This window comes from Danio aesculapii, chromosome 3 (genome assembly GCF_903798145.1).
Source record: "Danio aesculapii chromosome 3, fDanAes4.1, whole genome shotgun sequence".
Lineage (NCBI taxonomy): Eukaryota > Metazoa > Chordata > Actinopteri > Cypriniformes > Danionidae > Danio > Danio aesculapii.
In genome coordinates, this window is record NC_079437.1 from 1104546 (window position 1) to 1128251 (window position 23706).

At 37.4% G+C, this 23706-nt stretch overlaps 1 protein-coding gene and 1 long non-coding RNA gene across 3 annotated transcripts in view; one reads left to right on the forward strand and one right to left on the reverse strand.

The window, feature by feature from the left end:
* Positions 1-23706, reverse strand: part of mmd (monocyte to macrophage differentiation-associated) — a 56265-nt gene that overhangs the window by 18827 nt on the left and 13732 nt on the right. Inside the window, exons 1-2 of one of the 2 annotated variants that reach the window (XM_056452849.1) lie at positions 4526-4831; positions 1915-1996 (exon numbers count right to left, since the gene is read on the reverse strand). In XM_056452849.1, the coding sequence (XP_056308824.1) occupies positions 1915-1996; positions 4526-4638 (195 nt within the window). In that variant the 5' untranslated portion in view covers positions 4639-4831. Of the gene's footprint in view, positions 1-1914; positions 1997-4525; positions 4832-23706 lie in introns of those variants that run through there. The other variant, XM_056452850.1, reaches the window with a different exon arrangement.
* Positions 9743-13836, forward strand: LOC130220634 (uncharacterized). Its single transcript, XR_008836210.1, has 2 exons — positions 9743-9853; positions 13283-13836. It is a non-coding gene; the product is annotated as an uncharacterized LOC130220634 (long non-coding RNA).

A 23706-nucleotide genomic window follows, 5' to 3' on the forward strand; every position in this document is an offset into this window, starting at 1 on the left:
CCCACAAACGCTGGCATGATCAGGAGCTCAAAGAATTGAAAAATAAACCAATGAAAAGCACTTAAAGGGATAGTTCACTCAAAAAAACAAAAACTGACATTATTTTCTTAACATTCACTTGTCACAAACCTGTTTGAGTTCAGTGTTGCCAGATTGGGCGGTTTCCCATCCAATCGGGTGGTTTTGAATTTCTTTTTGCGGGTAGTGACAAATGACATAGGCGGGTTGCAACGGCGTGTCCGCCAGCCCCGGTCTGCCCTTATAAACCTTTTTTGATCTCCCAAAGAGGTGCCATAGCCCCTGTTCTTCTCATACGCTTAAGCAGGTCGCACACCGGAAGAGCCGCTCGGTGCCATGACACGGCGCGCACATGACAGTTAAAAGTATCACACACCAGACACGGACATTCACATGATATTTAACATGAAACTAATCGGACGGCGCTCTGTGGCCCGGCAGAGAAATGAACAGTGTACTGAGTCGTGGCTGGGCACTGCGGACAGCCGCCGACTTGCGTACCCTGATAGAAACCTATGTTTAGAATTCAGAAATGTATGGCGCTACGTGGTGTGCTGCAGGGCGGCGCTTCTGGTGTACGACTTGCTTTAGAACAGCGTAGAAACGCTTGTGATCTCCCTCCCCGACATCTCTCTGCGGTTTTTCAACAGCTTTTAGGCTGGAATCAGTCAAGTACATCTGTACATTCAAGTACATTCTTTTTGAGTTAAATACAAAAAAAAAGATAGTTTGAAAAATGTTAGAAAACTGTAACCGTTGACTTCCATTGTACTAATTTTTTTACTACTATGGAGGTCAACGGCTTCTAACATTTTCTAAATATCTTTTATTTTGTGTTCAAGTTAAGAGCCATGCCCACAAATGCTGGCATGATCAGCAGCTACCGAGAATTTAAAAAATAAAATTAAAGTGATAGTTCACTCAAAAAAAACAACTAAATTATGTCATTTGCTCAACCTTCAGTTGTCATAAACCTGCTTGAGTTTCCTTTTTATGTTGAACACAAATAGAAGATAGTTTAAAAAAATGTTAGAAACCTGTAACCACTGACTTCCATAGAATTTGGCTTTTTTCGACTTTTTCTTTTAAACATTTTTCAAAATATCTTCTTTTTTGTATTCAATGCCCATAAATGTTGTCATGATCAGCAGCTACAGATTATTAAATAATAAAAAAGAGCCCTTAATGGAATAGTTCACTCAAGTAATTGAAAATTCTGTCAATTACTCAACCTTCACTTGTCACAAACCTGCTTAGTTTTTTTTTTTTTTTTATTATTATTATTGTCGGACTCAAAAAAAGAAAATAGTTTGAAAAATGTTAGAAACCTGTAACCATTGACTTCCTTGGTAAGCAAAAACAAGTACTATGGAAGTCAATGATTACAGGTTTCTAACATAGGGCTGTGCGATAAAACGGTCTCTGTATTTATTGACAGTACACCATTGTCAAAAACGACTTTTTGGTTTCTTTTCTTCTGACCAACACCAGAACAATGTTGTGTGTACATTTTCCAAAAAAGTCCCAAGCAACTAATTTCATTATCTTTAAACTGGTTAAATTAAAAAAATTAAATTAAATCTACTGATCTTGATTTATAAATGGATTGTCAAAGAAATATTTCATAATTATCAATACAGAATGATGGAAGATTATATCATGATAATTATTTTTGTGGTACAGCCGAGCCCTATTCTAATATTTTTCGAAATATCTTCTTTAGTGTTCAACAGAAGAAAAAAATCATGTTTGGAATGACTTGATGAAAAGTAAATACTGAGTCAAGTTTAATTAGTACAGCATCTGAGAGTTCCACGTGACCTCTTTATATGAGCGTTTATTTTAAGAGAGGTGGATTGAGTTAATTGTGCTCATTAAAGAATGAAAGCTAGTTACCGCATGGGTGTAGCAGTTGGCTGCATGCTCGTAACATGTGGGCTGGTAACGGCAGTTTGCAGCTGCCCGTGTGTTCATAAACCTGAAACACAACAAACAGTGCGTTCACAATTAATAATGCACTGGAAAGTAGGCTGACTTCATCTCGTGTGTGTGTGTGTTGAAGTACTACTAAAAGGACAAAATCTAAAATTGAAAACAAATTAAACTGAAAATAATAAGATATAAAAATAACAAAAATTAAGATTAAAAAAAAAATATTAAAACCATTAATTTTAAATAAATAAAAAAACAATAAACCTGAAAAAAATAAAAGTTGAAATAAAATAAATATATAATACATTTTTAAAAACTCTAAAAAAAGCAAAACAAAAATGACTGAAATGAAAAAAAAAAAAAAAAAAAAAAAAAAAAAAAAAAAAAAATCGATAAAATAATAAATAATATTATGATTTTTATGTAAAAAAATAACATGTAAAAAATAAAAAACAATAATTTAAAATAAATAAATAAATAATAAATCTGAAAAAAATTAAGCTGAAATAAAAAAAAACTTAAAAATCTGAAAAAAGCAAAACAAAATGTCTGAAATGAAGAGGAATTGATAAAATAATAAATAATATGCAGCTTTTTTTCAATCTTTTCAAAAATAACATGTAAACAAATAAAATTTTAAATAAATACAAAAACTATAAACCTGAAAAATATAAGCTGAAATAAAAATGTAAAATAATTTTTTTAAAAAACAAAAATGTCTGAAATTAAAATGAATTGATCAAATAATTATATATATATATATATATATATATATATATATATATATATATATATATATATATATATATATATATATATATATATATATATATATATATATATATATATATATATCCTTTCAAAAATAAATTGTACAAAAATAAAAACAATCATTTTAAATAAAAACAAATCTGAAAAAAAGCTGAAATAAAATAATATACATGTTTATTTTTTTAAATAAGCAAAACCAACCAAAAAGCATAAAACAAATGACTAAAATTAAGAGGAATTGTTAATAAGTATTAATATATATAATAATATATAGATTGTGCTGAAATAACACTTTGACATCATAAGGACACAATCAAAATATTTGACACAAACATGAATGCATGTAAATATTTCCAGAATCCACACTAATAGCATTTCTACATAATAATAAATCAACTTAAACTCAACTAGATGCTTGTAAAGCTAAATAATAGTAATTTATATTTATGCATGCATCAAATCATATTTTGAAATGTCAGATACGCGTGTGTGTGTTTGTGCGTGTGTGTACAGACAACACCCTGTGACTCATTCAGAGCCATTTCTGCAACTTCAACCAGATTTCTCTCTATCATTGTTAATAAATCGACTCTAGCCTGAAGAATTGAGCTCGAAATCTGCAACGTGACTCGTACAGATGTTTGGTTTTTGACAGGTGTGTGTAACTCCTCAGTGGATGCAGCAGTGATGTCAAACATGGTGGCTCCTGATGCAGTGGTGCATGCTCATTAAACACACACACACACACGTATCCATACTGCATTCCCCTCTCCCTCAGTCTACACCTATGCAGAAAAATTCCGACAGTGCTGATGTTTGGAAATGAGATGCAAGAATTCAAATCATACGAACAACAACATAATGTGTAAATGAGTCTTACACTGATTTCCATGCACAACCTGATCTCTGAACAATCAATACCTTTAGTGGTGTAACCAGACCACAGGGCAGCCTTTCAGCTCAATACACTATGTTCTGATCAATAAACCATGAATCTACAAGACAATTACAAACATATCAATCCTTGAGTGTTTTAATATTTGATTGCAAATTAAAAACCAACAACAAAACAACCATGCATGGAGGTCTAAACAGAATCCAGTGAAATCAAGCATGATCTGATCTCTGCATTGAGAATAGAGTACATAAAGAGATTACATGAAGAGATTAATCAAGTCTTGGCTCTAAATATGAAATAAAATCCTCACATCAGGATGTGTCTGTAGTGTTCTGGTCTCAGTACAGCATATACTAGATAAAGATGCATGATCTGATGTCTAAACAGAATGTAAACTGCAGTGAAATCAAACATGATCTGATCTCTGCATCAGGAATTGAGTACATAAAGACATGATATGAAGAGATTAACTGAGTCTTGGCACTAAAAATGAAATAAAATCCTCACATCAGGATGTGCCTGTAGTGTTCTGGTCTCAGTACAGCATATACTAGATAAAGATGCATGATCTGATGTCTAAACAGAATGTAAAATGCAGTGAAATCAAGCATGATCTGATCTCTGCATTAGGAATTGAGTACATAAAGACATAATATGAAGAGATTAATAGAGTCTTGGCACTAAAAATGAAATAAAATCCTCACATCAAGATGTGTCTGTAGTGTTCTGGTCCCAGTACAGCACATAACTAAAAATGCATGATCTAAATAGAAAGCTGCTTTCTGAATAAGTAATGTGGACATATAAACAAAGGCTTAAAGCAAAACAATCACATCAGGTGAATTCAATACACTGTAACGTTAGTAACAGAGTGCGACCCGTTAGCTGGTTAGCATCTGTACTTACCTCTGGAAACTATTCACCCTCTTCATCTCGCGAATATTTACACAAACAAACACAGGTCTGGGGTCAGCAAAATAATCAGATGATGAAAATAAATCGGATGTTCGAGGCCTCATTCACAAAAAAATCAATCCCACTTCGAAACATAACGCTTCCGTATCACCACAGCTCCCTCAAAATGCCCTCAATCATCTGTAAAACATGGTTTTGTCACATCATTCCGTCTCTCGTCCGGTCCCCCTCTCTCTTTCTCTACCTTTAACCCTCTTTCTGTGACTAGCGAAAGCCGGAGTTGTACATTTTAAGCATTTTTTTCGGCACATCTGATTGACAGGGATTTCGACCAATGAGAGAGTGGTGTGAATGTGACGCTTGAAGCGTTCGTCCAATCACTGGTGCGAATTATATCGCTTTGTTTGACGCAACAATAGAAGGCGGGGCGAATATAATGGTGAGAGAGTACAAAACACGATTCAAACAGGTATAGCAACTCAGTGAAGTAACACTGATAAGGACAAATGACGCTTTCTTTTGTCACTCTGTTGGAATTTAAAACGGAAACTAAGTTTAATTAACCGAAGCCTGCTTTTGTTATTATTCAAGTGACATTGCAGTGTCCTTTTACCATGGTGCCACCACGTAAATACCTGTGTGCTTCATATGGTAAGTGTAGTATCAAATACTACAATTTTAATGAAGTACCCAAGACTGCCATGTAAATATCATGGTATATGGAAAATGTAGGCATTTATTTTCATAGTATGTGGTATTACCACGTGATTTTTTGGTACTGAAAGTACTTTCCATTGGTTTTCTGTCAGTTTTACAGCATTCACATGAAAAATTTAGTAATTAATACTAAATACTACAGTGTTTTTAAATGATACCAATATATAAAGTGTGTGTATATAGTATATACACTCACTGGCCACTTTATTATATATATATATATATATATATATATATATATATATATATATATATATATATAGTATTTACAAAAATCTGCAAATGAATGCTACAGCATACAGCCTATTAACTATTTCGATCTGATAAACTGTAATAATTACTGTAGTATAATTTAGTTTTTACTACAGTAAACTGTGGTTTATTTTAGCACAATATACTGTCATCTCATGTCATTTTCATCCACTTATCCGGGGCCGGGTCGCAGGGACAACAGTCTTAGAAGAGAACTCCAGACTTCCCTCTCCCCAGACACTTCGTCCAGCTCCTCCAGGGGGGGATCCCGAGGCGTTCCCAGGCCAGCCGAGAGTCATAGTCCCTCCAGCCTGTCCTGGGTCTTTCCGAGGTCTCCTCCCGGTGGGACATGCCTGGAACAGCTACCTAGGTAGGCATCCTGGAAGCATCCAAAACAGATGCCCGATCCACCTCAGCTGACTTCTCTCGATGTGGAGGAGCAGTGGCTCTACTCCGAGCTCCTCCCGGGTGACAGAGCTCCACACCCTATCTGTAAGGGTACGCCCTGCCACCCTGCGAAGGAAACTCATTTCGCCCACTTGTATCTGAGATCTTGTCCTTTCGGTGATGACCCAAAGCTCATGACCATAGGTGAGAGTAGGAACATAGATTGACCGGTAAATCAAGAGCTTTGCCTCCTCCATTTTAGTGCCATTTTGGTTTTAGTGCCTGAGTGATCCTAAGAGCTATGTTGTCAGGGGGTAATGCCCCTGGTAGGGTCTCCAATGGAAAAAACGTCTTAGGTGACAGGTCGGACAAAGTGCGGTTCAAAAAACCCTTATGAACTTAATTACATTGAGGACCATGACGTCGCCCAGTATGGCGCAACCGGGGCCCCACCCTGGAGCCAGGCCTAGGGTTGGGGTTCGTATGTAAGTGCCTGGTGGCCGGGTTTTTTCCCACAGAACCTGGCCGGACTTAGCCCAAAGAAGCGACATGGGACCATCCTCCTGCGGGCCCTCCACCTATAGGTGGAGTCATAAGGGGCTGGTGCATTGTGGAACGGGTGGTGGTCGAAGGTTAGGACCACGACAACCCGATCGTAGGGCACAGAAAGGCACAACTTACTTAATTGTAGAAAACTTACAGTATTGGCCACTTTGTGTTTTATAGTTGTTTCAAGTATAGAATTACCACAGTAGATGTATTAAAGTACTTTAGTATAATAAAAACACACTATTTTAGTACAAAGTACTATAGTATTCTTTCGTGTGAGCACTGTGCAGTTATGCTTCTGTTTTTCAGCTTAATTTCCCCCCAGGGATGAAGGAATATTTGTGTTGTTTGACAGTCAGCTGAACCATTACTTTTTAAACACACACACACACACACACACAAAATGCATTTCTAACCTCGTGTTGCAACTAATGCTAAGGGCAAACTTGCTCAATACTGTGAAATGGTGTGTTGGGGTGAAGAGCAGCCGTGGCTCAGGGATTCTGTGGCCAGAAGCAACATTACATAAACCAGAATCAACGGCATTAAATGTCACTGAACATTTATGTAAGGCTGTTAACTGAATTAAAACGTCTGTGTCTTGTTTCGATACACTTTGACTGCTTTTCCAGAACAAAAAAAAGCGTACAAATTATTGCTAAATTATGATTATTTAAAGAGAAATGTTCAGGTTTTTGACATTGTTGCAAGCATAAATATTCCAGAGTGAAGCGTTTTATATTATGTAAATACTGAGGTGGATATAAATCATTCGGCACTATGGTTATAAATACCTGTCGACAGTAACAGGATCAATTAACAGCACTGCAGGGAGATTTACCTGTCTGTCTGACTGCTGGTCTCAGTCTCAGACTTTAAAAGCTTGCCAGGTCATCATGGCTCCAACCCAGCTGGCAAAAATAGGCGGTAATGTTCCCGTTAAGTGGCACAAAACAGTTTCTAAAGGTTCTCGGGGCATTTAAAAATAATATTAATTAGATCAATGTATTAAATGATTTTAAGTGTTTGTTGTGAGAGCTTTTGGAGATGAAATTGAGGATTTATTTTTTGCATTCTGATATTTGGGATCTGACCATTTCACAAGAATATAGCATTTTGTTTGTGCAAAATAATTAATTATGGTGGCTCAGTGGTTAGCACTGTCGCCTCACAGCAAGAAGGTCACTGGTTCGAGTCCTGGCTAGACCAGTTGGCATTTCTGTGTGGAGTTTGCATGTTCTCCCTGTGTTTGTGTGGGTTTCCTCTGGGTGCTCCGGTTTCCCCACAGTCCAAACACATGTGCGACAGGTTAATTGAATACGCTAAATTGACCATAGTGTGTGTGTGGGTGTGGGTGTTTCCCAGTACTAGGTTGCAGCTGGAAGGGCATCCGCTATGTAAAACATATGCTGGATAATAGAGACTAAGCCGAAGGAAAATGAATGAATGAAGTTTTAAATTAATAAAAAAGTGTGGGGTAGGTTGCGCAGATATATAATTATTTATATTATTAATTAATAACACTATAAACATTTGTTGCTGCCTTAAATATTTAAGTTGACTTTACAAGTCACTTGAACTTGCATCGATGAAACCGACTTAAAACTCAAACTAATATTTGTATAACTTTTTAAAACCTTTTTAAAAGTTGAAACCTGATTAAGTCTATTTAAATAAGTTAAAGTAACATAAAGACGTGACTTTTTGATTTTTTTTGTACAAAAATGTTGTCGAAATAAAAAAAAGATTAATTTAAATCAATGGACAAATATAAAACTGTTTATCTAAACATGTTGGTTTGAAGTGACTAATAATTTAATACGCTTAATTGGAGTGGGTGGAGCTAAAGAATGTTTTTCACACCTTTGATTTATAATTGGTGGATTTTTTTTTTACATTTAATGTAGTGTTTCTGCAAGAATTCTGCTATTAAATAAGTTTAATTAACCGTGTAAGTTCAATAATTCACAATTGATTTTATGCATTCATTCATTTTTCTTCAGCGAAGTCTGTTTATTCGTCAGGGTTTGCCATAGCGGAATGAACCGCCAATTTATCCAGCATATGTTTTACACAGCGGATGCCTTTCCAGCTGCAACCCAGTACTGGGGAACATCCATGCACACTCATTCACACACACACTCATAGACTATTTGTGCCTGCAACTATAGCACACCATCTGAAAAACTCTCAGTACATCAGGAAACATGTAGTTACATGTCAACATGGTGAACATGTTGGGTTTCTGGACAATAATCTAACAGTTTTAGCATGAGTGCTGAAATATGACTGAGCAATAAAATCATGTTAAGAAATCAATAAGACAGAAAAAGTAGAAACCTTGAGGGTTACAGCTTGATAAAACTATTTTTTTTTTACTTTATATGCAATCCACATGTGAGTGGGCCTGACAAACCCTCTAGAAAGCACTCTCTGACACTTTAACGGACACTTGCACAATTTTTCACATTTGCATTAGACCAGGGGTGTCCAAACTCAGTCCTGGAGGGCTGGTGTCCTGCATATTTTAGTTTCAATCCCAATTAAGCACACCTGAACCAGCTGATCAAGCTCTTAGGTATAGAAACTTCCAGTCAGGTGTGTTGAAGGAAGTTGGAGCTAAACTATGCAGGACACCAGCTCTCCAAGACTGAGTTTGGACACCCCTGCACTAGACACGTTCTTACAATCACACTCTAAAAAATAACTCAAGAGGTCTGTTACCACTACATAGCTTAATGCATTGTTGTAACTTTAAAATTATATATTGCTGATTAGATTAAGGGCGACGCAGTGGCGCAGTAGGTAGTGCTGTCGCCTCACAGCAAGAAGGTCGCTGGTTCGAGCCTCGGCTGGGTCAGTTGACATTTCTATGTGGAGTTTCCATGTTCTCCCTGCGTTCGCCTCCGGGTGCTCCGGTTTCCCCCACAGTCCAAAGACCTGGGGTACAGGTGAATTGGGTAAGCTAAATTGTCTGTAGTGTATGAGTGTGTATGCAAAGCTAAAGCTAAATGTGCGCTGTCTGTCTCTGCATGTCGTGTCAGCTCTGTGTGTGTGCGTGTCGTGTCCGCACTGTGTCTGTGTGTATCTGTGTGTGTGCGTGTCGTGTCCTCGCTGTGTCTGTGTGTATATCTGTGTGTGTGCGTGAACTTTGTAACGATATTGTGTGACTCATCATAGCAACTCTACAACCAATACTCATTGGTAAAGTTCTTACTGTAGTATTTCTCACAAACGATACGTGAGATCTGCTTCCTTTATGTCTGTCTGTTGTCTGAATCTGCCTACAGGGAGGAGATTAAGGCACGCTGAAAGGCACGTAGAAACGGTGGGCGGGGAGAACTAACCTTAAAGGAGCAGTACACCAAAACCGCCTCCTGGTGCAAAAATGTATAAATTGGAATTTAATAAAAGGTATAATAAAAAATCTGATGGGTGTTTTGAGCTGAAACTTTACAGACACATTCTGGAGACACAAAAGACTCATATTAAATCTGAAAAAAGGGCTAACCTAGGTGCCATTTACGTAACTTGTCTGCTTACACTTTTAAGGTGATGTAGTTACAGTGTAACTATTTGTTTAAATACTGTAGCAATATTAATTAATAAATATTAGTACCTAAAAATTTTAAGAGAAACACTTTTGTACATTTTAGGTACTAATATGTACCCTTGAGGTATTAATATGGACCTTTTAGGGAAAAATTTGTTCCCAATAAAATACTCAATAAAAGCGCGATAGAAAAGAGTAAGCATGTTGGGGCCAATGTGAAAACGTGATAGTTTCCTGAGACAATAAAAGCGCTGATGCTCCTTCTTGCACACAGCATCACAGTTTGCCTCAAAGTTTAAAAAAAACGGCCAATAATGGTACCCAAATATTTGTAGTTCTCCAAACATTTTACTTTTTGACCCCTGATATTGGTCACCTCACCTGCTGTATGATTCCTTCTAAAATCAATAATCATGTCCTTAGTTTTTGTTGCATTAAGTTTTAGATTTGACTCCCCACACCACTGAACAAAATGATCCACTATGGGACCATGACTATTTTCATCCGGAGCACCCAGAGGAAACCCACGCCAACACTTCATACAGAAATGCCAACTGGTCCAGCTGGAACTCGTACCAGTGACCTTCCTGCTGTAAGGCGACAGTGCTAACAACTGAGCCACCGTGCCGCCCATAATGCTTTCGTGTTGCATTTGGCACATTTTTCTTCAGTGTCACACAGCCCTGCTCTGAGAGTCTGTAGGTCAACATGCATGACAGGAAGCCTTTAGGGTGTAAGAATGATTTTTGCAGCGTTGTGACAGCGGCCACATGCATGTTTTTACACGCTTTCTCAGAATGAGCGTTTCCTGTGGTGCTGTGACATCCCACAATGCAGCAGCAGAAATGAAGCTGCATGCATCAAACAGTCAAGAAATACTGCAAACAAAAGTGAAGCTAACATCTAAAAATGTCCTCCACAAGACCTGTAAGTTTCATTTGCAATCCAACTGTGAAAGTGTAGGCAAATGGATACTATCATAATTATTTTTCACATATTATTCACATAACACCGCGTCTCAACTACAAGCGCTGCGACATACAATCAAAGCTAGTTTTTATGTCCTAACCATCTGTTGATATGTTTCCATACATCTATTTTTATGTGCATTTTGGATATGCGCATAAAAAAAAGAGTTGATGGAAACGCCAAGATGCACATAAGTTTTGAAAATGTGCATAAAAACGTATGCGCATAACTGAGTAGCATAAACTTTTTATTCGATAAGAAAAACTGCGCATAAACTACAATGGAAACGCTTTTACTGAACAAATTCCAGTATGAGCATTAAAAAACTCATGTGATTTTGTTATACAGTTGAAGTCAGAATTATTAGCCCCCCTTTGAATTTTATTTATTTATTTTTATATTTTCCAAATTATGTTTAACAGAGAAAGGACATTTTCACAGTATGTCTGATAATATTTTTTTCTTCTGGAGAAAGTCTTATTTGTTTTATTTTAGCTAGAATAAAAGCAGTTTTTAATTTCTTAAAAACCATTTTAAGGTCAAAATTATTAGCCCCTTTAAGCTATGTTTGTTCTCGATAGTCTACAGAACAAACCATTGTTATATAATATCTTGCCTAATTACCCTATCCTGCTTAGATACCCTAATTAACCTAGTTAAGCCTTTAAATGTCACTTTAAGCTGTATAGAAGTGTCTTGAAAAGAATCTAGTCAAATATTATTTAATTTCATCATGGCAAAGATAAAATAAATCAGTTATTAGAAATGAGTTATTAAAACTATTATGATTTGAAATGTGTTAAAAAAATCTGCTCTCCGTTAAACAGAAATTGGGGACAAAAATAAACAGGGGGAATAATAATTCAGGGGGGCTAATAATTCTGACTTCATCTGTAAAAGATCATGTGATGATCAAAATATGTGTGAATGGACAAACCAGCAGGCGGAGCACATTGTAAAGCATCTGAAATGTTGTTTTGGTCATTTTAAAATGCCGTAACCATTTCAGTATTATTATTATTATATTATTATTATATTATTTCAATATTATATATTGTTATTGAATAGTGAAAATAACCAACAATTTACTCTTAGCTGCTGACCAATGATGCATCTCGTTATTAGTTTTACTCGATCTTAGTGCCACATTTGACACCATCAACCACAATATCCTCATAAATCGCTTAAATTCTACAGGTGTCCAGGGACAGGATCTACAGTGGTTTAAGTCATACTTAGCTGACCGTTACCAGTTTGTGAATATTAATGGACAGCCTTCACAAGTCAGCCCAGTAAAGTATAGGGTGTCTCAAGGATCAGTTTTAGGCTCTTTGCTGTTTACAATATACATGCTACCCCTGGGAGACATTATTAGAAGACATGGGATCAGCTTTCACTGCTATGCAGATGATACTCTATTATATATTTCATCTAAACCTGATGAGACATCTGAATTGTCTAAGCTAACTGAGTGTATTAAAGATGTTAAAAACTGGATGACCAACAATTATCTTCTCTTAAACTCAGACAAAACAGAATTATTACTTATTGGGCCTAAATCCTGTACACAGCAGATCTCACAACTCGACCTGCAGTTCTACTATAAAAGATCTGGGTGTCATATTAGACGACAATTTAACTTTTGAACATCATATATCCCATGTCACAGAAACTGCTTTCTTTCATCTGAGAAATATCGCTAAGTTACGAAGTATGCTATCCATCTCAGACGCAGAAAAGCTAGTCCATGCTTTTATGACTTCAAGGCTGGATTACTGTAATGCACTGTTTGCTGACTGCCCAGCATCCTCTATTTATAAACTTCAGCTAGTACAAAATGCAGCTGCCAGAGTTGTTACCAGGTCTAGAAAATATGATCACATCACCCTAATTTTATCCTCCTTACACTGGCTGCCTGTTAAGTTTCGTATTGATTTTAAAATACAAAATTTTAAATATAAAGCTTTATATAATTTAGCTCCTGTTTATCTAACCAACCTTCTGTCTCGCTACAATCCAACTCGCTCTTTAAGATCTCAAAACTCAAGGCTTCTTGTAGTACCTCGAACAGCAAAGTTAAGTAAAGGAGGTCGAGTCTTCTTATTTATAGCTCCTAAACTCTGGAAAAGCCTTCCTGATAACGTCCGAGGCTCAAACACACTCTCGCAGTTCAAAACTAGATCAAAAACCTATCTCTTTAGTAAAGCATACACTCAGTGCATCACATAACGGTATGATGCATGAATGTGCCCCACGCAGGTTTTTGCAATTCGTTTATATACACAATGAACAGCAGCTAATTTATTCTCTATTTCCACCAGGGGCAACTCATCCCGAGGCCCTCAGAGACTATGCAGCGCCACTGATGCGATCCAAGACCAGCAACGAGATGATCCCAAGGTTTCCATAATCCTGGACCAGGCCGTATACTGAGCAGCTGCTGTGGTGGTCATGGAGGAGTAGAGAGCATGAGACTGATTCCTGTGACGATCCAGGGACAGATGAGTCTTGGTGACGTTCAGCTCCTCCAGCCTCCGGCGCCTAGACTGCAGCTCTGCAGTTCTTCACTTTCGCCAATTGGTAAAGTTTTTTTCCTCGCCGCTGTCGCCACTGGCTTGCATGGTTCGGGACCTGTAGAGCTGCGCATCGATGGATTTGCTCTTCAGTGTTTGGACTATCAGCAGTGAATATTAGACCACACTGAACTGAACTTAAACTCTGAAAACTAAACTGACACCGTTTCAATTTACTATGATCTTCTATGTCAAGCTGCTTTGACACAATCTACATTGTAGAAGCGCTATACAAATAAAGGTGAAATGAATTGAATTGAATTACTACATTAAAATTGAAGCCCTTCTCATCGGGACTAAAAGTGTTTTGGATAAAGCTGATAATTTTACAATAGACATTGACAATAGCACAATTCTTCCCTCTGTGCAGGTCAAGAGTTTGGGTGTCATCTGGATAGCTCGCTCTCATTTGAATATCACATCAATAATATTACACGTACTGCATATTTCCACCTGCGTAATATCACTCGTCTCCGCCCATCTCTCACAACCAATAACACAGCAATTCTCATCCATGCATTAGTTACTTCAAGTCTTGACAACTGCAATGCATTTCTCTCAGGGCTTCCTTCTAAACTTCTCCATTAACTCCAAATGGTTCAGAACCATGCAGCTTGTGTCATCACTAGGACTTCATCTCACGAGCACGTCACACCACTCCTTTATCAGCTTCACTGGCTTCCGGTAGTTTCGTATTGATTTTAAAATATCACTTCTAACTTTCAAGGCACTTCATAATCTTGCTCCTCAATATCTCACCGAACTTCTCCATATTTATACCTCTTCTTGCACTCTTAGATCAGCTAACTCTTTCTCCCTGGTGCCACCTCACACTCGATTAAGCACAATGGGAGACAGATCTTTTAGCTTTATGGCTCCATGGCGATTGTACTCGCTTCCCCTGGATCTAAGGAGCAGTGATAGTCTTCACACTTTTAAATCTCGTCTCAAGACCTATCGTTTTAAGCAGGCATTCTTTTGGCTATTTTTCTTATCATGTTATTTTATACTCACGATGTGCTTGTGTAACGGAGGCCAGCTAGTAAGTGCTGTGCAGGTAAACCTCACTACTCTGATCTCTAACGGTGCTCTAGCGACAGATGCTAGAGGCCATGGTCTTTAGCCTCCTTGGTAGAGCACCCGACTCCCATGCGGAAGGTCGCCGGTTTGATACCAGCTCGGAGCGGGTAGGGTGGCGTAGGACCGGCGGGGTTACATTGGTGCCGTGACCCGGATGGGAGTGAGGTTTAGGGGGGTGAGTGTAACGGAGGCCAGCTAGTAAGTGCTGTGCAGGTAAACCTCACTCCTCTGATCTCTAACGGTGCTCTAGCGACAGATGCTAGAGGCCATGGTCTTTAGCCTCCTTGGTAGAGCACCCGACTCCCATGCGGAAGGTCGCCGGTCTGATACCAGCTCGGAGCGGGTTGGGTGGCGTAGGACCGGCGGGGTTACACTTGTACCTGCAACTCCTTACATGCATTTAAAATCTTGTTTGGCAACGTTTTATTAATTGTTTTAACTTGTTGTGCTATGGCTTTTTATGCTTGTTGTAAAGTACTTTTAGCATTAGAGAATACACTCTTCAGTCAAAAATGAAATAAAAAGAAATAAAACTTTAAAAGAAATATAAAATTCTGTGAAAAATTCCCTTCTCTGTTAAACTCTATTTGGGAAATATTTGGAAAAGTAATTAATAAATGCATTAATTTCGCTTTCAGCTATAAATAGCTGCTTTGCATGGATGTTGGACAGCGTGTCTGTTAGGTAAATGCAAGATAAGAAGTAGGGCTATTGCGGATTTCAGCTTAACCTTTGCTGCAGTGCACACAGAGAGATGGAGGCTTTTAAAAGTCACATGCATGCATGGAAATTTCAACTATTTTTTGTGAAGCAAGAACTAATTTACTGTAGGTTCTCAAAACCAAAAACTCTTCCTGCTATAAATGGTGTGGTAATATTAGAGGAAGTCAAAAGAGCTAAATAAAAGAGGGGAATTACGCTAAGACGTTAAAAGGAAAGCTGATCCTTCTCTTCCTCCTCGTAATCTTACATGACGTCTTCTCTTGTCAAATCGACTGTTCCTGTCTATGAATAATATCAGGCCCGTTGCCAGGGGGGTGGGTTGGGTGGTTTGAAAGCCCCCTTCCCCCCAAACAACACTGACAAAGGTCCAGAATTTGCCTCTTACTGTACATGAGCTCATTTGTCCTATTTTGACTGCTAAGCCACCATAAATTATAAAAATAACCCATCAAAGGCTTTAAGACCAAGTGAAATCTGACATAAGTGAAGTCATCTTTCACTGACCTATACTGCACTTTACAATAAACTTTTATTCTAAATCTTGGACCTTACTCTTGAAAGAAAAAATATGACCAATAAAAAGGTGTGATGAAGCAAATTGGACCATATTAAAGTTTATTATAATAATAGTTTGGCTATTGTTGTTTTCCATGAGTTTTCAAATGTACTTATTTTATAAAAGAGGCTAGGAAAATAGCTAGCTCTATATTATTATTATTATTATTATTATTATTATTATTATCATTATCATTATTATTACTATTATGTTTTAATTGTTCAATATTCAAGGTGTCACAGTGGCGCAGTGCGTAGCACAACCGCTTCACAGCAAGAAGGTTGCTGGTTCGAGCCCCAGCTGGGTCAGTTGGCATTTCAGTGTGGAGTTTGCATGTTCTCCCCGTGTTTATGTGGGTTGCATCCGATTTCCCCCACTGTCCAAAGACATGCGCTATAGGTGAATTTGGTATGGTAAATTGTCTGTAGTGTATGTGTGGAATGTAAGAGTGTATGGGTGTTTCCCAGTATTGGGTTGCGGCTGGAATGGCATCCGCTGCGTTAAAAAGCATATGCTGGATAAGTTGGCGGTTCATTCCGCTGTGGCGACCACAGATTAATGAAGGGACTTAGCCGAAAAGAAAATGAATGTTCAATATTTAAATGGCCAAATTCGGACTGAGGAAAGTTAAATGTGCTGCTGAGCTTCTTATTTGCCTAATAAATGACAATAGGCTTCAGTTTTTCATTTAAAACTGATTTTTTTTTATAATGATATATGATGCAATAAATTAGTATTTTATTAATATTTTTTCTTTTCATATTTCTTTAATCTAAATTATTAGGAAAAATGTTTTAGTACATCAAAAAGTGTGATTATGATGACCATCTGACAAGTTAATCCAGCTTATAGTGCTTAAAATGTCTCTGCATTATTTAAACATCATAATTAAATAGAAAATGAAGCGAATAACTGCAAAGAGGTCCACTTTCTAAGAAAAAAAAAGAACCATCCCTTCACCAGGCTGGCTACGGGCCTGAATATCAACGAATTATGGTGATACAGATCGAGCTTTGTGAATTCAAATACAAAATGAAATGCTTCAAAAGCATCAAGTGCATCTAATGTCAATCAGCTTTAGAACAAGCCTTTAAATAGCTAAATGGAATTCTTGATTAGAATACCGTAGAATGATTGGAACACCTCTTCTGGATGATGTCACCTGAATTAGTTTAGTGACCATTTTTTAAACCACAGAGCTTCTTTCTTGAGCAAATGTGACGAGATCTTTCATGCTACTTGAATATTTATCTCTTTTTTATTGCAGTATTACTTTTAACTTTTTCTTTATGTATTTTATTTTGGTTTTGCTCTTTATCTTGTGTATCTAATGTGATTGTGTAAAAGAACAGTTTCTTTCCCAGAGATGGGTTGCGGCTGGAAGGGCATCCGCTGCCTAAAACGTGCTCGATAAGTTGCCAGTTCATTTCGCTGTGGCGACCCTGGATTAATAAGGAGACTACACCGAAAAGAAAAGGAAAGAATGAATTATACAGTTTCTTGAAATTAATAATAATAAAAAAAGTAAACCACAGACACCAGGGTGCGAATTACAGGGGTGTTTGGGGGAGTTTGACCTCACATAATTATTGCTTGATCCCCCCCTGAAGGGAGGATGTCAAGACAACATGTATGACGGGTAAACCTTCTAAATACTGAAAAATGGTTTAATATAATGTATATTTAATAATAAAACGATTAATTAAAATAACAGATTATATACATTTGACCACCCCTATAACGGTTCATACCATTGTCAACGCATAATCGCGCCAGTCAGTTTATGCGGGAAAACAGTCTGAAACCCGCAGTTTTAGAGCCATGGTATGTGTTCCCAAGACATCTCTCTCGTAAAATAGATGTTTGTTTCAACATATTGTAATAACTGCTGCTAATATAACCTACCTAAACTGTTTAATTAATCTAAAACGGCTAGCAGGGTGCCAGCATTTACGGCACATAACTTTGTTTACTAGTGTGTTCGCGAGAAGAACACTCATGTCTTATACACCGCACGACCCTGAGTGTCTCTGTTAACAGCAATCTGGCAGAAGAAGCAGGTGAGAAACAACACTGTCAATTAACCTTTTTATTCTAAGCTTTAAACATGAACAATCCTACAGAGGACAGCTGCGGTGCTTTTTCTACACACCACCATCGTTGATGATTTTAGAAACCAAAAAAAAAAAAAAAAAAAAAAAAAAATATATATATATATATATATATATATATATATATATATATATATATATATATATTGGACTTAAAACACAGAAGCCAATTTAAACATAAACAAACATAAAGTTTACAACCAAAAAACCCCCATGTGTTTAACTAATATAACACATAAAATAACCAGTTCCCCATGATGCACCTGACTGTGGGCTGGATCATTACATCAAAGCCTAAAAGTAAAGTGAAATGGTTTGTAGTGGTTGAGCTAGTAACCTCTGAAACAGCCAATCAGAGTAGGTCAGAATACACTATATATCCTTCAAAACACTGAAAATTTGACTACGTTTAAATGATAAATGAGATATTATTTAAATAAATACACACATTTTATTCACTGAAGCATTTATTACACAAACTAACATTACTGAAAAAGTTACCGACCAATGTTTCATGTTTCGCACCCTGACAGACACTGCTTTGTGAGAAACAATGTTAGGTAATCTATATAAGGTTGATAAGTTATCAATGTTTATCGAATTTTGCTCGTGTTCATCTGCCCGAAACAGCATATCAGTGTTTTTCATACCAACATAAACGACAAAGGGAATTTTCATGTCTTGCTCATTCAGCTAGAATGCAAAACGACATTCAAGTTAATTTAATTAGTGTTTGGTATCTTATGCATTTCTTTCCTCTTTCACAATCATGTTTTGGTCGCATGGCTCATGCACATTTCAAAAGATTCAAAGGGAAAATTCACTCAAAAACTAAATATTACTGTGCTAATGCAAAATTCAGTCATTCATCCTTTGCATTCATTTGCTTTTCCGGGGCCGGGTCGCAGGGGCAGCAGTCTTAGGAGAGAACCCCAGACCTCCCTCTCCCCAGACACTTCCTTCAGCTCCTCTGGGGGGATCCCGAGGCGTTCCCAGACCAGCCGAGAGGCCTTCTTCCCCGAGGCCTCCTCCCGGTGGGACATCCCTGGAACACCTCTCTAGGTAGGCATCCAGCAGGCATCCGAAACAGATGTCTGATCCACCTCAGCTGACTTCTCTCGATGTGGAGGAGCAGTGGCTCTACTCCGAGCTCCTTCCGGGTGACAGAGCTCTTCACCCTGCCACCCTGTAAAGGAAACTAATTTCGGCCGCTTGGATCTGAGATCTTGTCCTTTCGGTCATGACCCAAAGCTCAGAGTAGGAACGTAGATTGACCAAGAGCTTTGCACCAATCTGCTGCCGCTGCACCAATCTGCCTGTCAATCTCACCATCCATCCTTCCCTCAAAACCCGAAGATATTTGAAAGGGGGGTGACATGGTGGCTTAGTGGTTAGCAGTGTTGCCTCACAGCAAGAAGGTTGCTGGTTCGAGTCCCGGCTGGGCCAGTTGGCATTTCTATGGTATCCCTTTGGGTGCTCCGGTTTCCCCCACAGTCCAAACACATGCACTCTAGGTGAATTGAATAAACTAAATTGGCCGTAGTGTGAATTAATGTGCATGGGTGCTTCCCAGTACTGGGTTGCAGCAGGAAGGGCATCCGCTGTGTAAAACATATGCTGGAATAGTTGGTGGTTCATTCCTCTGTGGTGACCCCTGATGAATAATAGGACTAAGCCAAAGGAAAATGAATGATCTCAAAGAGGGTCCATAGATCACCACACACTTACAGTAAGTGATTAGTTGACCTTACTTTAAAAAAAAGTTTAAATTAAGTACATGTACATAATTATACAAATTAAGTTAACTTTTTTTTGAGTAATGTCGACTATTAAAGTTGATAGTTCACCCAAAAATGGAAATTCTGTAATCATTTACTTGGATTTTACTTGTTTAAAACATTCATGAGTTTCTTTATTCTGTTGAAGACAAAAGAAGATACTTTGAAGAATGCTGAAAACCATTAATTTGCATAGTATTAATTTTTCTACTTTTAAAGTTGCAGCTTTATCCTCTTAAAACATTGTCTTTTGTGCTCAACAGAATAAAGAAATGCATAAGGCTTTGGAAACACTTGAGTGTGAGTAAATGGTGAGCAAATTTTAACTTCAGGGTGAACTTTCCCTTTTAACTCGGTGGGTTTACTCACCTTTTAAGTTAAATAATTAATTGCTCTCAAAGTGTATTAACAAATAGTTTTTGACCACATCATGCATGCATAATAAAATGTAATGTAATAATTTGCAATCATAAAAACTAAAAAAATAGGCATGTAATGTTTTTAAACAGCTCATCAACCAATATAGACCTATTGCACACCTTGTCACAGCACAGGTCTGGAGGGACTCTATGAAATTAAATCACCCCCGGATAGTTTCTGCTTGCAGTGCGTTCCCGAAGGTAAAGAGTTCTCATTACTCTTTTATAGACTGTAAGAGTAGGAACCGCAGTGACATGGCAAAAGAGCCACTTGAGAGGAGAAAGTTGAAATAATATCCTCTAGAGTCGGACCAGGTACAAACACACCTGTCAGACTGCACGTCTCCAACTCAAACACCCACAATCCTCTCTGTCCTGCTTCTCGCCGCAGGTTTTTAGGATCATCCCATCTCAAAAATCCTCCCTTGGTGTTATTTTTTTATGGAAATCTTTTCCTGTACTGACGTCAGTTCTTTTTTTTTTTCTTCATGCATTTAAGATAATAAAAACAACACCATGATGACAGTGCTGAACATAATACTTAACATTTGTTATTTTTCCTAGATGTCATTAAAGAAAAAATGCTTTATTTTCTAGACAAGCGAAATATATTGGGCACTATCATACACCCGGCGCAATGTGGCGCAAGGCACGACGCAATTGTTTGCTAGTTTCAGCTTGGTAGTCGTTTTGACGTTTTGCGCCACGCTGTTTAAATAGCAAATGCATTTGCGCTCATATGTGCGCCCATAGGCGTTCTGATCTAAAAAGGGGGGCGTGTTGAGGCGCATTGCTAGAGCATTAATATTTTGAGAAACTATAATAGACTGTTCTATAGACCAGAATAAAGCCGGTCTAAAGTCTAGCGCAGAGCACGTTAGTTGTGCGCCTCGCTTACACACTGCTTAATACACACAAGATGTAGAGCAGTGGTCACCAATCTCAGTCCTGGAGGGCCGGTGTCCCTGCAGGATTTAGCTCCAACTTGCCTCAACACACCTGCCTGGATGTTTCAAGGATACCTAGTAAGACCTTGATTAGCTTGTTCAGGTGTGTTTGATTAAGGTTGGAGCCAAAATCTGCAGGACACCGGCCCTCCAGGAACAGGTGTGTTGACCCCTGATGTAGAGCAATACGCAAATATCTTTACATATGAAAAAGAATTAAAATATTGAGGATATATATATATATATATATATATATATATATATATATATATATATATATATAGGATATAATAAGGATAGATATATATAGGATATAAATATAAAGGATTAAAATATTACAAAACATATTATTTTCTAGCCTACATAAATATAAAAACCATACTTCCATGCCTTCTTCATCTTGGGGGGCCTTTTTCAGTTTATTCATAACAACTTGCTTTTTTATAATGTTGTTATTATTAGCAGTATTATTTATTATATCCATATTTATATTTGTTTTAGTAAACACAAGTTTAGATTTGCCCACCTGTCGGGTTTTGGAGACGTCTGCATCACCATATGGGGCAGAAGAATAGGCTGTGTGTTTGGATATTAGTTTTACAACAACACATCATTATTATTGTTCATTTATTCGCTAGCTGGAAATTAGAACTAAATTTAGAAATAGTTTTGAAACAAATCTTTGCGCTTAATAAATGAAATGAAATATGTAGACTGATGGATGTCTTCAGTGGAGTGTACAACACCGTTTCCTTTTCCACAGAAGTAATGGAGTAAAGAGAATCGTAAAAGTGGAGGAGGCTCGTTCTTTATCCTCGCACTGCAGATGGTCTGTTTAATAGAGCTCATAATATGCCAAAATTAAGTGAGTTCTATGAATTAATATTTTTTTCCTTTTGACAAGATTATTTTGCTTGTTTTAAGGAAAAGTTCTATATTTATATATATATTTCAGTATGCTTTGCTTGTCTAGAAAACGCTTCTTGATTTAAGAATTTTAGATATTTGAACTAGAAACAAGACAGAAAAATCCAAGAGAAAAGCATTTTTTGCAGTGTAGTCAGCTATTGGAAAAATAAAGGTGCGACTTTTTATTTGTATTTATTTGCTCATTAAATACTCATACAAATAATAATAATGGTTTATTATAATGAAAGTATAGTCACTTTTTTGCAACTTTTGGCACAGTGATTACTTAATTACTATAAAATTCCACAGTTAAGGTTTGTTTATAATCATGATTGATTTGGGGTTACCATGGTTAAATACAACAACCATGCTTTTTAAAATTTATCATTGATTCATTTATTTTCCTTCGGCTTTATTTCTCTATTTCAGAGGTCGCCACAGCAGAATGAACCCCCAACTATTCCAGAATATGTTTTACGCAGCGGATGCCCTTCCAGCTGCAACCCAGTACTCTGAAACAGCCATACACACTTCACACACACACTCATACACTACTGCAAATGTAGTTTATTCAATTCACCTATAGCGCATGTGTTTGGACTGTGGGGGAAACCGGAGCACCCGGAGGAAACCCACGCCAACACGGGGAGAACATGCAAACTCCACACAGACATGCCAACTGACCCAGCCAAGGCTCGAACCAGTGACCTTCTTGCTGTGAGGCGAACATGCTATCCACTGCATTGCCTTTGTGATTTGATTTTTTTTTTTTTTTTTTTATCTTTTCCAACAACTTTTAACCTAGAAAAGTTTGAAAAAGTGACTTTTATTAACATTTTAATAGTGAAATATTGTCTGGTTTGGTGTTGCATATTACAGTATAAAAACCTCATATAAAACTGCCAGTACATTTTTTGTTATTTTACAGACTAATTTCTCTATATGTTACAGGCTCATCACCTGTTCTTGAATGGCCCAGCCAGAGCCCTGACTTAAACCCAATTGAGCATCTCTGGAGAGACCTAAAATGTCTTTCCACCAACATTTACCATCCAACCTGACAACACTTGAGAGGATCTGCAAGGAGGAATGGCAGAGGATCCTCGAATCCAGGTATGAGAAACTTGTTGCATCTTTCTCAAAAAGACTTACAGTATGGCTGTATTTGATCCAAAGTGTGCTTCTTCTAAATACTGAACAAAGGGGCTGAGTACTTGGGACCATGTGATTGGGACGTTTGTAATAACTCTGCAAAATTGTCAACAATTCTGTGTTTTTCTGTCAATTTGTGCTGCTGTGTACATTAATAAGGAAAAAATGAACTTAAAATGATTTTAGCAAATGGCTGCAATATTACAAAGAGTAAAAAATGTAAGGGGATCTGAATACTTTCCGTACCCACTGTAGGTCCAATATTTTTAGAAGACAAGATTCAAGTTTACTTTATTTATATAGCACATTTAAAAATGCCACAAGACAGACCAAAGTGCCTTACAACATCATAAGCAAGAGATACAAATAGAGAGATAGAAAGAAAAGATAAAATAGCAACACAGTGTGGAGAAGTGAGACTTCTCCCCTCCGTCTCTGACGGCCGCACCAATATACACACACACACACACATATATACACACACACACACACACACA